General features: G+C 35.0%; 1 protein-coding gene across 2 annotated transcripts in view; it reads right to left on the bottom strand.

Moving 5' to 3' along the window:
* Positions 1-330: 330 nt before the first annotated feature.
* Positions 331-13,909, bottom strand: part of AMOT (angiomotin) — a 125,086-nt gene continuing 111,507 nt past the window's right edge. For both annotated transcript variants that reach the window (XM_053699325.1, XM_053699324.1), the window contains exons 10-13: positions 13,118-13,240; positions 5,523-5,755; positions 5,186-5,410; positions 331-4,764 (exon numbers count right to left, since the gene is read on the bottom strand). In XM_053699325.1, coding sequence (XP_053555300.1) covers positions 4,667-4,764; positions 5,186-5,410; positions 5,523-5,755; positions 13,118-13,240 — 679 coding nt within the window. In that variant the 3' untranslated portion in view covers positions 331-4,666. The remainder of the gene's footprint in view (positions 4,765-5,185; positions 5,411-5,522; positions 5,756-13,117; positions 13,241-13,909) is intronic.

Here is a 13,909-nt window from a genome sequence, read left to right as displayed (position 1 = left end):
TGGGGGATGAGGGAAGTAGGAGGAGTATTTAAGCCTTTGGCTGGGGTGTCTTTGCCTCCTCTTGGTGGCCAGGTTCTTAACTCCCAAAAGTAATGAATACAGCTGTGGACTCTTTCCATTTAGGAAGAAAATATGTTTTTTTTTTTATGGAAACTAAGTGCACAATACAACTGTTTCGGTGGGAGGAAAAAAGTAATTTTTAACATTTCGTGGGGAAAAAAAAGTACATTTTAAAATAACTTGTTTTGGATGGAACAAAAACATTTACATACCATTGCCCATCTATGCTAACAAATGATAGAAAAGTAGTTGAAAAGAATAAGAACCAAGTTTTTATTTTTCATTAATCAGATTTATTCACAAACAGTCACTTTCCTTAAAAGCATAAGTAAAACACTTTACATGTATAAGGGTAATTGTTTTGAAATATTATTTTTAAATTCTATTTTATTTTCCAGTTCAGGAGCATAGCAACAGAAAAAGAGAATAGTGCAAAAATATTGTATTTCTGTTACAAAACATTGTAAAAAAGTACTGTACAAAAAAGCAATGCACATTTTCTACATTCAGCAACGGATAGTCCTACCTAAAATTAAACTCAAATGTGTTTATTATTTCTGTTACAGTTTAACAAAAAACAATGTGTAAAGAGAAAAGATTTTTTTTTTTTTTTTTGGATTACAGCTCGTTACATTCATGTTATATGTACAGAATAAAACCAAAGTACTACGAATGCTTGAATTTAACAGGTGTCATGATAGCATGACTAAGGGGTTAATCCCTGAAACGTTGCTTGTTTTATGTGTCTTAATTAAAGATTATTGTTTAAAATGATATAGTGCTGGTGACTTTTTGCACGTATCTGAATTAAGCAGGTAACATTGTTTCAGTAGATTTTGAAACGCAATATTGGAATGCAAAGGTTGCTCTTTAATGATATACAATATATATATATATATATATATATATATATACATATACATATACATATATACACATACATATATATACATATATATATATATATATACATACATATATACATATATATATACACATACATACATATATACATATATATATACACATACATACATATATACATATATATATACACATACATACATATATACATACATACACATATATATATATATATATATACACATATATACATATATACACACACACACACATATATACATACATATATACACACATACATATACATACAAACTATATACTGTATATATATGAACACAAAGAGAAACACTGGGTATGTTAACATGTTACAATAAAACTATAATGCAAGGCATACTGTGCTATCCTTTCTTTATTTGTCCTGCATTAAAAAAATTCCATTGAATTATATATATTGGCAGAGCTGTGAAATCTTCCTGTCTAGGTTAAAGGGCCATGATACCCAAATGTTGAAACAGTTGAAAGTGATGCAGCACAGCTGTAAAAAGCGGACTAGAAAATATCACCTGGACATCTCTATGTAAAAAAGAAAGATATTTTACCTCAAAAGTTCCTCAGTAGCCACATCCCATTGTAAAGGACTTCTAAGCAGCAAATCATTATGCCTGTCCCGGGACAGCCAAGGGAGTGAGCTTTTGTGCACACTCATCTTATTTTCCTATTCAGAACAAGAAGGATAGAGGGCACCACATAGTGCAGATCAGGCAAGAAATCAGCAATTATCAGTACAGGTGCTGATAGAATCTTACTCACGTGATGAAGAGCACAAATGTGCAATATATGCAGGCCGGAGCCAAAGTGTCGTCCAGCAGACACCCAGGCACAATTCAAAATACAAAAATCCTTGTCCCAATCCAGGGGGAGTCCAGGGATATTCTTTGGTGCCAGCAATAGCTGCACAGGAAGTAAATGGGAGGGGAACAACAGAACACTGGAGCTCCACTCTAGTATCTTAGTTTGTCTTCTATATCCCTATTCAGTTTAAGGAAGTTTACCATGAAATCTCATGAGAGTTAAGTCAAATCTCATGAGATCACAGTAAAAGAGTTCATGGCCTCAGCACTGTTGATGCTGATTGGCTGATGTTCATTTCTTCATTATTTTTTTTACCTGCAGCAAGGCAGCAGCCGAGTATAACTTTTTACACAGAACTTACTCTACTGAGCTGAGGAAGTTGTGAGGTAAAATATCTTCCTTTTTTACATAGAGATGCTCAGGTGATATTTTCCGGTCAGCTTTTTACAGTTATACTGCATTAGTTTCAAGTGATTTAGCATAGGAGTATTATGTCCCTTTAAATCCTTGGCACTGCAAAGCACAAACTCTCCCTGGTTGGAATATTGCACTAGCCAGCGGAAGACACACATGAAATGGAGAAACCTTACAATGAACTATGTACTGTAAAAAAAAAAACTATACCAGATTTTAAATGTATTATGTAAAACAAGAGGGCATTTCATAGCATATAATAGCGCAGTAGATTTGACTAAATCTGCCCTACGGTAAAATGCTAGGAATGTTCACATGCGTATAGCAAAGTAGAGAAGTAGTTTAATATTATAAAACTAAAGTGAAAGTAGAGAAAAAAAATACATTTACAAAAAAAGTTATACAATTTTACTTACAAGCTAATTGCAAAAAAAAAAAAATAAGATAATTTTAAAGAAACAAGATAGTTGATTACAAAAAGAAAGACAAAAATTTACTGAGTTCAACTCAGTTAAGAAACTGTGCTTTTAAAAATGTACTTAAATTAACCCTTGTCATACAACCCCTTAATGTATTGCTCTGCAATACTATGCAGCTTCTCCTACATGCCAGGAAATAGAATGAAGATTCAGATTAATATTAAGAGATATTTAAAATATGCTCATCAAATAGGTTTGTAATTGGCAGTGTAAAGTCATCAAATAAGATAACTTTGTTTTATGGCAAAAATAGCGCCAGTATTTTGTAACTCAAAATGAGATGTTTGAGTAGGAAATGTACTCTATTTACAATATGTTTCATATATATATTTACATGTATTATAATCCATTTTGATACAGGATTATGCTGCATTTAATAAACTAAAGCAATGTTTCAGCTTCTTTATGTTTCTTAAAAAAAAATGTATATACAATTATTGGCTGCAATCCATATACTCCAGGTTAGACTTCTTTTTTGTTTGTAAATAAAAAACAAAACAATATTTCATTCAAATAAATAACACTTTAAACCTTCCTAGCATGTTGATATACAGGTCACATTGTAATACAATTAATTTAAAGGCTTTCTCTAAAAGCCTTAAACAATGTTACTTCATGCAATAATTAAAGTGTATAACATATTATTGTGTCACTTAATGCATTTTTTTTTTTTTTTTTTTTTTTTTAGTAATGGGTTTTCACTATAAGTGGATATCATTCATTTGTCACAGAAGTATGTAATGAATTTAATATTGGCCATGTTTTTTTTTTATTTAAATATTGGGCTAAATACTAATACAGAATAAAATGCTTACTGTACAAGTTACAAAAAAAAGTTACTGTAAAAATTGCCAAATGGTATAAACTAGCCATATGCACATTCATGTTAAATGTCCGCAGATGTAATAGTTGTATAGTATTAATGTACATTTAAAAAAAATAAAACATAGAAAGCCTTCTGTGACTAGGCACTAGTGCTGTTTTGTCCAGTAAGAAAGGGGCAAGGCTTGTGTGACTGCAAACCATATTGGTGGGGTTTTTTTTGCCAACCACAAAGATGCTAAAACTAAACTGGTCCTTGTAGTAACATATTTAAAGTTATTACTCTTAACAAGGGCCAGACCTCTGACAGAATTTCACAAAACGTTTGTAGTACTGAATAAGTGCTCAACTGTGTTTTATAATTGCTTCTTGTAAAAAGTACTAATCTAGAAAAAAGCTACCATCATTGGGGTAACAAGAAAAAGGATCATCTCTCTATAGTATAAGGCATTAAAAAAAACTATGTTCGTGTGCGTTTGAATTTTCCACCAGTGAGTCTTGCTCTTCAGGGATAATTTTTTTTTATATATTTTCCATTCATTTTGCAGTGTGTATGTCAAAATTCCAATTTAATTTAATATAGGCTAAAGTATCACCTCCGTTTATGAGTCAAGAAAAGCCTTTATATGGTGTAATAATGTGATAATTTTTTTGTAAAACAAGGATTTTTTTTTTTTTACTTTACCACGAACAGTTGCCTCTGGAAGAATTTCCCTTACAAATATCTGAGTACATATCTTATTTGTACACTATAAAATGTGTAACTGTCCAGCCCCTTTATTTCTTGAAGAAAACATAAGCAAATGAACCAGCAAATGACCAGTTATTTCCCAAGTGGGTTTATATGAATGTTCACAGTAAATAAGTAGTGCTTTTTCATATGCTGAAAGTTTGATATGAAATCCACTTGCACCCCAAAATCCACTTTGATTGTGTAATGAAACCTACACAGAACATGGATTGTATTTGCTGGGTATTCTACATAGTAGCTATACATTTTTTTCTGTATAAAATGTCCACATTTACTCTTTTAATACAAAGATTTACAAGAATAGAAAAAAAAATAAAAAATTGTATGTAAGCGTTGCCCCAGAATGAACTTTAAATAAGTTTAGGGCATTTCTCACTTCTTATAAATACATTAGTTTTTGTTTATTTTTTATTTAATTCTGATTTTAAATCAGATATTCCACCATCTCCCCATCTGTGAGATCCTGCCCCAAAGCTGGGAGAGTGCTTTTTCTATCCAAGGTGCCGGATTGGAATACGGTGTCTAAATAAAGAAAAGAATAAAACAAAATATATTTAGGACACTTTAGGAGAATATTCATGTATAACAAAGGCTGAAATTATTTTTATGGGTGGACCTTTGTTGTCAAACCCAAATTAAAGGGATATTGTACTCTTTTTTTTTTAATCCAGAATTGTATTATTTTTTAAATGCAATGTGAAAAAACCCCACAAAAAACCTAATAGAAACGCCATGCTAATGGCCATTGACCAATAAGTACTTCCTGGCTGCTAATACTCAGTAGCTGATAGAAAACTATTAGCCAACACCATTACCAGGATGGATACAGCAGTATTAGCTTGGATTTAAACAACAAAGGCATACAAATGTGGATATTGACATGTCTTCAGAGACCCTGGCAATATTGTGGTAATCAATAAGGGAATACAGTTAAGAACAGTACCTGTTCGCTCTGAGCTGTACATAGGGCTAGGTGTGGTTATCCGACCCGGAGCTGGTGATGCACTCACTGAAGGAGTTTTATTTTGTTCACTTCCTTTGTCTGTTTGCGTGCAGCAATCTCTGCTTCCTGTCTTGGTGTGGCCAGCGAGCAATGGCGTAGACGGAAGGACAGGTGAAGGTGTTGATGAAACAGATTCTGAGCGGTATTCTGTGCCCAAGAGAACACCTGATGTAGAAAAAGGGGGAGAAGAGAGGTTACTACAAGTAACCAATTGTAAAGTACATTATGGAGAAGGAATGCAGACCACTTATTAGTACAGATGGTTTGAGAATATTACCTAAACTGCCTTTCCAGCTCTTATCCTCCCGTTTCTCCTCCAAGATGGGAGTATTGCTCAGGGCTGAAGAATGAGAGAGGAGTCCGGAACTGGCATTGGAGATTGACATAAGTGACTTGGAGGGGCGCATGGTAGAGGCCTGATCAAGTTTACTTGTATCTTTACGGGAGCGCTGCTGGAGTACTTTAATCATAGCATCCTTCTCTATTATCTGGGCATGCAAAGTCTTTATTCTAGGAGACACAAGAAACAAAAAACATACTAGAATTAATATCATATTGAGAAAGTAGAACGGTTTGTTTCATGATAGGACTGTGCAACCTGGTTGTCCTCATGCAGCTCACTAGGTTGTTTATAAAGGGACAGTAAAGGCAAAATTAAAACGCTCATGATTCAGACAGAACATGCAATTTTACACAACTTTTTATTTGCTTTGTTCTCTTGGTACTCTGTGTAGAAAAGCATGCCAAGATAAGCTCAAGAGCAACAATGCACTACTGGGAGCTAGCTGCTAATTGTGTGTGTGTGTGTATATATATATATATATATATATATATATATATATATATATATATATATATATATATATATATATATATATATATATATATATATATATATATATAAAGCAAAAGAATGCACTCTCAGGACTTTTCCACAAAAAACCAATTTAATGGAACGTTTTCGGGGTTCACAACCCCTTCATCAGCATGCAAAACAAACAAAATTCAACTCATTTATAGTGTTACATATCAATTACATCATATCAACCTGAGTGTCTCTCCAAAGGAAAAGTGCGCCAATTTTTCGAATTTGGAACGCATATTGCGTTCCACAGTGCTATCCGAAACCGGAAGTTGTATTACCTCACTTCCGGTTTACGGATTCAATAGACAAAACGTGAAATCAATAATAAAGTAGTGTACTCTACAATTTCAAACGTATTAATGTGACATACTAATTTGGGGGGCTTATTGTAGCAAAAGTGTGCCACATTATAATAAGTGCCAAGAAAATTGTGATAAATATACATTGTCAAACGTTGCTCCATCCGGTCGGCATAGAAACAGTAACTATGGTAATCATAAACAATTCTGATTGCCAAAAGGTGCCATAATTTGCAATAGTATGCCAGCTGAATGAAACAACAATTTTCATAGTGCCAAAAGTAGCGTGTACTAAATTATATACAATCATATTGTATATACAAAAAAATACTAATTTAAAAATTAAATAGTTAAAAAATAAAAATTGAACCATATGACAGTACAATTAATTGGAATGGCAAGTTACAAATATAATGTTGCAAATGTGAATGCTATGACTTACAATGTATCGCCGGTATATTGTAGCAAAGTGGTGTTAGACATGTATAATGCTACACTGAATTAACAAGCAAATGAATATCAAATTAGAGCAGTATATAGAAGAATGAATAAAATAATATTATAGGGCTGTGCTATTGGGCTGCTTTTTCGTTAGGGCACGACTTTCAATTAAATTAAATTTTGGCCATTAGAGGGTTATGGCTTACAACGGCCAAAGTGTGAATATCTGTGCCAACAATCAAGTGAGGGGGGTAACCTTATTTCAGAATTCTAGCCTCAAATATAATTGCAAAACAGGGATATATGAGAGAAGGTAATAAAGGTAAGGATCATGGACATATATAGCTCATATGGATACTATCCACCTCTGGAACTTATCCAAGTGGATGTGACTTTTTAGTGTCCGTTTTTAAGACTGGTGGTGCATGTTAAAGCAATGGGTAATGGCTCACGGCGGACCAGGCTTCCACAGAGAAGGTGGAGACAGATGTCCCCCCTAAACTATGCCGTTAGGCGCGCAACACTTGCCCCTACACCTAGGGGAAAATGAAATGTGTGCCAAAACGGAGCCACAATGTCCACCTGGCATACCCCAAGTATGTGGCACCCCAGGCCTGGAGGAACTCCACAAATGGTTTGATGTGTTTAATAACACGACTAACAACGTCAAGTTTAAGATGGCAGCTGACACTTCATCCATTCATTTCTTGGACTTGACAGTTTTCAAGGATTCTAACAATTTAGGAACCACATTGTATCATAAACCCACCGGCCGCAACTCTATATTAAGGGCAGATAGTTGCCATCCTCCAGCCCTATTAAAGGGCATTGTAAAATAACAATGCATAAGAACAATGCGCAACAATTCGAATTCTGTAACGGGGGTCTCCCAATTGAAAGGAGTGGGTGAAAAGTTCCAGAACAGGGGCTACAAGATCCCGATAATCCATGATGCTATGGAATCTGTTTCAAGGCTAACACAGACAGAATTAATCATACCCAAACCCAAAAGGGACGCTAGTAACAAGCTCATTATGTCCACCACTTTTACTCCAGTGACAAAAAATATTGGCCAAATTCTCCGACAACACTGGCCAATTATGTCTTCTGACCCAAAACTCACATTTACCCATAACCTACGACCTATGGTTGGGTTTAAGAGGGGAACTAATCTCAAAGACCTTCTGGTGAAAACGGACCCCAAACAGTGTTATTCAACTGGGATGAAAAGGAATATAAGGGGCTCCTATCGCTGCTTGGGCTGCACAACGTGCAATGGCCTAGTGGGTACCAAAGTTTTCCATCACCCACACACCAATCGAACATTCTCTATCCGGCACTCCATAACGTGTACCACTACTCACGTTATATATTTATTGTTTTGCCCATGTTCCTGTTTCTACATAGGGAAGACCTCTGGCACACTCCGTGAGCGTATGGCCAATCATCGCCACGCCATAAGGACAGCACTTAAAAACTGCGATTCCGAACAGCCAGTAGCGCGACACTGCGCTAACAAGGGACACTCAGTATCTTCCATCCGCTATATTCTAATCGACCACATACCCCCATTGGATCGGGGTGGCGACCGGAATAAGCAACTCCTGAGACGAGAGGCCCAGTGGATGTTCAGATTAGGCACAATACAACCAGGTGGCCTGAACACCATGCCGGACTTTAAGAGCATTATGTGATCAACAACTGGGGTGCCACATACTTGGGGTATGCCAGGTGGACATTGTGGCTCCGTTTTGGCACACATTTCATTTTCCCCTAGGTGTAGGGGCAAGTGTTGCGCGCCTAACGGCATAGTTTAGGGGGGACATCTGTCTCCACCTTCTCTGTGGAAGCCTGGTCCGCCGTGAGCCATTACCCATTGCTTTAACATGCACCACCAGTCTTAAAAACGGACACTAAAAAGTCACATCCACTTGGATAAGTTCCAGAGGTGGATAGTATCCATATGAGCTATATATGTCCATGATCCTTACCTTTATTACCTTCTCTCATATATCCCTGTTTTGCAATTATATTTGAGGCTAGAATTCTGAAATAAGGTTACCCCCCTCACTTGATTGTTGGCACAGATATTCACACTTTGGCCGTTGTAAGCCATAACCCTCTAATGGCCAAAATTTAATTTAATTAAGTCCTGAGAGTGCATTCTTTTGCTTTCTATTTCATGGTATATCATTGCACCCAGGCGAGTTGGCTACTGGTGGGCTGAACTGGAAATTGCTTACTACTATATATATATATATATATATACACACACACACATATACATATATATACATATATATATACACATACATATATATATATATATATATATATATATATATATATATATATATATACATACACACATACACACACATATATACACACACACACACCTCTGGTCATTGGCTCACCCAATAAGTTCTACTAGTTCCCAGTAGTGTACTGCTGCTCCTTTAACAAAGGATACCAAGAGAATGAAGCAAAGTTGATAATAGTAAATTTGAAAGTTGTTTAAAAGAAAACATGCAGAGTTTCATATGCCTTTAAGAAGGCAACACTTTATATTTAAAATTCTATAAGTTGGACATGGACAAAAACAATAAGATTAGCTTAATCACTGCAATTGTGCATAGAGAATGAATATCCAATACCGCAGAAGATAAGATAACAATATTTAGATTTCTAATGTATCTGTCCACTACATTTAAAGGCTGACACCTCTGCTTCATAATAAAAAACCCACTAAAGTCAAAATTAAACATGATTCAGATAGCAAGCATTTTAAAAAAAAAATCTTTCCATTGTCTTGTAATATTCACACTTTCTAATGCACCAACTTCTACTGAGTACAGTAGAGTGTACACATATATATAGTCTGTGATTTGCTGATGGCTGTCATGTGATACAGGGGGCAGAACAATCTGTTTTAAATTTGTAAAAGTAAAATAAAATCTACTGCTCATTTGAAATTCAGTGCTAGTCTAGTGTCTTTATTATGCATATGTTAATAATCCAATTCTATTGTATTTGTCATTTAAGAAATATATAAAAATGTAAAATAGAAACTGTATTGTTTTAAAGGAACAGTATACTGTAAAATTGTTTTTCCCTTAATAAGTTTCCAATTATTTTTTTATACCAATTTCTTGCAGGGAAATCAGATCTCTTTATCCCTTTCTGTACACACACTTCTTTATATTATCTGTCTGTTTACCAAAGCCCAATACTTACAGAGAACAATTGAAAATAAAAATTCTCTCTCCTAACCCCCACTGGGGAGTATAATTTCTTCTGCTGGCTATGTTTACACAGCTTCTCAATAGCCAATACCTTTATTTCAGCATTTGAAATGGCTGATTTTACCTCTGTTATCCCTAACTATGTTGAAAGAATTACCACAGGCAAAATCAGCTATTTTAAAATGCTGAAATAAAGGTAAACCATTTTAATACACTCCAGCAGGTAAAATTGAACATTGGGAAGAAATTAACTAACTACTAAAGATATTGGTCTATTTTCATAAACAATTAAAAAATAATTTTCTATTGTAATACTTTCAAAGCATTTTGAGAGAATATTTTCACCTGGAAGCAAGAATTAAAGTAAAAATAAGAACTAGCAAATTAGTGGCACCTAATTCAATGTATACAAAGGTGTACACAAACTTAAACATCAGCCTTTTCTGAGATTAGGCTTGGGCCTAATGTGAAATAACGTTTTCGATCCCTCTAGATAAATTCATGTGATACTTGTTTAAGTCTGAGAAAATACTGAACACATTTCTAAAAGGTAATTAAAGTGAATGTAAATTTTCATGAATGAGGGCCCGGTTTTTTAAAAATACTATTAAAAGTAGGGGCACTTTCATTCATTAAACTTTACATTGCAGTGTTTTTTTTTTTTTTTTTAAATACCTTTTTCTTTAGCAAACACAGACCGCGATCCTCCGCCCGCAGCTCCTCTGTACTTAGTATTTCAATGACGAAACCGGCTTCCTCCAATCACGGCACAGCCTCACGAGATGGACGCTCCGGGGTGCATGCCATAATTGGAGGAAGCCGGTTTCATCATTGCTGAGGTAAGTACAGAGGAGCTGCGTGCGGAGGATCTCCGTCTGTGTTTGCTAACAAAAAGACAACACGCTGCAATGTAAAGTTTAATGAATGAAAGTGCCCCTGTTAATAGTATTTTTGAAAACCGGACACTCATTCATTCAACTTTACATTCACTTTAAAGGGACATGAAAGTCAAAATGAAACTTGGCTCATATAGAGCATGCACATTTTAAGTGAATTTTCAGCCTACTTCTATTATTAAATTGACTTTGGTCTCTTGTTATCCTTTATTGAAAAACATATCTAGAGGCGCTCAGAAGCAGCAATGCACTGCAGGTTCTTGGTGGCTACACACACATGCATCTTATCATTGGCTCACCAGACATGTTTATCTACGTCCCAGTAGTGCACTGCTGCTCTGGAACTGACCCCTGCAAAAGGGGTTAAACACAAACATATGCAATCAATAATAAAATGTTCTAACAGTAGTTTTATGTTGCCCTTGTGTGTCTAAGAAACTTATTGAGACTGCAGTTATCACAATAATTTGAGATTTCATTTTATTTTTTGTGGAGTGAAAGGAATGCATGTAATGGGAAATAACTAAATGTGTTTGGCTATTACAACTTATATGTGTAATGTCTTCTTAAATTGCCATTGGTATTAAATACTATGGATATATGAAAAATACTTCAAAAGACTGCAGTGCACAAGATCTGCATAAAGATGAAGCATGCAAAACTGGTATTTTATCACTAAAATGTTGAAGCTTTTGCTTTATCAGAATAGTTCAGCATATGCCACTTGAAAAGCCCCTGAAACAAATGTATTTCACCTCACAGTAGCTACCTAGGCCATATTTAAAGGGACATAATACTCGTATGCTAAATCATTTGAAACTGATGCAGTATAACTGTAAAAAGCTGACCGGAATATATCACCTGAGCATCTCTATGTAAAAAAGGAAGATATTTTACCTCACAATTTCAGCTCAGCAGAGTAAGTTCTGTGTAAAAAGTTATACTCGGCTGCAGGTAAAAAAATAAAAAATGAAGAAATGAACAGCAGCCAATCAGCATCAACAGTGCTGAGGTCATGAACTCTTTTACTGTGATCTCATGAGATTTCATAGCAAACTTCCTTTAAACTGAATAGGGAAATAAATAACATGAGTGCACGAGGCTCAACCCTTCCGCTGTCCCGGGACAGACATACTAATATGCTGCTTAGAAATCCTTTAAAAATAGGATGTGGCTACTGAAAAACTTTTGAGGTAAAATATCTTTCTTTTTTACATAGAGATGTTCAGGTGATATTTTCTAGTCAGCTTTTTACAGCTATGCTGCATCGCTTTCAAGTGTTTAAACATTTGGGTATTATGGCCCTTTAAACAAGCTCCTCCACTGATCTAAGCAAAAACGGTGTGTAATGTTGCATGCCAAACACATTAAAATGGTACATTAAACAGGACTGTCACTCTGGTAACACATTTAGAACAAGACCAGAAAAGACTATTACTTTATGGAAACTAAACTTTGCAACGTATTTCTTCACTATTTAAACATAATATAATTTGAAGAAATAGATCTGCATAGTATTCGCAGCATAATCTTTGCTTTATTTAAGCACATACAAGATATAATGAAACATATAAATAAATGCTAGATATAATGATGCATGTCCCTTTAAAATAATTTCTTCCTTTTTATGTATGTTATAAGGTATTTTAAATGCAGAATACCATTTTAATTTTTTTTTTTCAAATTGTGTTTCCTTCTGAAAAATACACGATTTTAGGTTTGTGTAGCCTGATATGGTCTACAAATAAATCTATGAGTCGTCCGGCCAGTGAGCAATCCGTCCCTAGGAATGAGATGTACATAAAAAAAGCATTTCCTGACTGTTTAAATAGTGGTGGGGTTTCATATCCATAATTTATTTTGTTTCATTAAAGAGACATTAAACACTAAATAAATGCTCAATAGAATTATGTATTCAAAGCAAAGATTAGCCTGAGAATAATATGCAGATATTTTTTTTTATTTTAAACGATTTAAGTTGTTAAATTTGAAAAAAATAAGTAACGTTTTATTTTCCATCCAAACGCAACAGTTTATGGTTTTGCAAGAGCTCACCATTTGGTGACGGAATTAAAAACAAGATGAAGCCTAAATTAGAGAGGCAGAGCAAGGTAACAAGGGCTCACCTGCTTTCCATGTCCACACATTTTCTGTTGGCCAGAAGAATGTCCTCCTCTTCTTTTTGTATTCGAGCCTCCAAGGAGATGTCAAAGCTCCCGCTGGGAGAGTGGCTGATCAGTGTTGTGTCTCTAGAATTGGGACACAAGGGACAGTAAAGTTAAAGGGATATGAAACTCACAATCGTTTATTTCATCATTCAGATAGCGAATGCTCCTTAAACAACTTATTTACTTCTATCGTCAATTTTTTTCCATATCCTTTATTAAAAAGCATACCTAGGTAGGCTCGGAGTAGCAATGCACTACTGGGAGCTAGAGAGTTTAGGGGCTATGCACATATCCCTCTTGCCTTTGGCTCACCAGATGTGGCCAGCTAGCTCCCAGCAGTGTATTGCTGCTCTAGAGCTGACTTTTACTATGTGTTTAAAATCTTTGCAGCAGTTAAACACAAGCAATAGTGCAATAAAAAAATGCTCTAATACAATAAAATATTTGTTTGCACTTTGATATCTAACAAAAATGAGATAATGTCAGTGCTATGGAATTTGTCGCTGCACTTTATAGGTAAATGATAATTACAAAGCAGAACTAGACATTATTACAGCCATAAAGAAACTGCCAGGGATAAGCAACAGTCTGTGGTGTCCCTGACATATCTAGTAAATTCCACCACACAGCCTGAGAATTGCACATAAAGCAGCCAGATTAGATAAGCAGAGAATGCACACAAAGCACACCCACCTCATTAGTGGTCTGTTCACCGTATAAACATTATTCCCTTACAACAAAGCCCTGGAA

The sequence above is a fragment of the Bombina bombina genome, chromosome 1 (assembly GCF_027579735.1).
Source record: "Bombina bombina isolate aBomBom1 chromosome 1, aBomBom1.pri, whole genome shotgun sequence".
Lineage (NCBI taxonomy): Eukaryota > Metazoa > Chordata > Amphibia > Anura > Bombinatoridae > Bombina > Bombina bombina.
Note: the sequence above shows the minus strand (reverse complement) of the source record. Positions and strands in the feature narration are given on the sequence as shown.